This window comes from Aureococcus anophagefferens (assembly GCF_000186865.1).
Source record: "Aureococcus anophagefferens unplaced genomic scaffold AURANscaffold_392, whole genome shotgun sequence".
NCBI classification, from domain to species: Eukaryota; class Pelagophyceae; order Pelagomonadales; family Pelagomonadaceae; genus Aureococcus; species Aureococcus anophagefferens.
The window spans coordinates 6,575-7,427 of NW_008705898.1; the positions used below are offsets into that span (position 1 = coordinate 6,575).

Here is an 853-nt window from a genome sequence, read left to right on the forward strand (position 1 = left end):
CGTCGTCGGCATGCTCAGGCAGACCATGAGCCCCCGCGCGACGGCGGGCCCGAGGACGGCGGCGTCGAGGCCGCGGCGGTGCACGACGGCGTAGTAGGCGCCCGGCACCGCGACCAGCGAGAGAGCCTGGCACCGCGCGTGGACGCCGATCCGCTTCACGGCCTTGCGCATCGCGTCCCGCGGCAGCGACAGGCCCAGGAGCAGGAAGATGCACGCGATGAGGCCCTTCGAGTAGCGGTGGTAGAGCGCCGCGCCGGCCGCGGGCGCGCGCTGCGCGACGAGGGCGGCGGCGACCATGGCGACGACCATCCAGTGCTGCTGCAGGTGCCGGCGGAGGGACATGGTTCGCTGGGAGGCGCTAGTTCGAATCGCGATAGTGTTGCCGTGGGTGTGTGTTCACGGGGCAGCTTTCAATTCGACCTGGTTCGACGACCTCAGTGCTGTCGCGGATGCGCGCGGGCTGGCTCCATGCGATGATGTGTCGAGGCCGGGGCAGCTTTGGTTTGTAAATTTCTCTAATTTGGTCTCTAATAGGCTTAGGCTAAGAGGCGCCCCCTCTCAAAACCCCCCACCCTTTTTGCGCCGAGCTCCCAGAGGCGGCGGCGGCGGCGAACTCGTTGTCGGCGAGCTCGAGCATCATGAAAAACGTGCGGAAGCCGACCAGCGGCTCGCAATCGGCGAACTAGTCGTCGATCTCCGGGCTTGAGAAGGTCGTCAAAGAGCGTCGTTCTGCGAACTGGTAGGCGAGGCCGTGGGCGCGGCGACGACGTCCGTGTAGCGGTCGGGGACCTCCGCGACGATGGTGTTCGTCGTCGAGACGGTCGAGCTCGTCGCGTGCGCGCCGACGGCGAGC

General features: G+C 67.5%; 1 protein-coding gene across 1 annotated transcript; it reads right to left on the reverse strand.

The window, feature by feature from the left end:
• Positions 1 to 24: 24 nt before the first annotated feature.
• On the reverse strand, positions 25 to 342 carry AURANDRAFT_68794 (hypothetical protein; the record flags this gene model as incomplete). The annotated part of the gene is made up of 1 exon (XM_009044523.1): positions 25 to 342. A coding segment is annotated over one exon (318 nt), but the record flags the coding sequence as incomplete, so codon positions are not given.
• Positions 343 to 853: the final 511 nt, after the last annotated feature.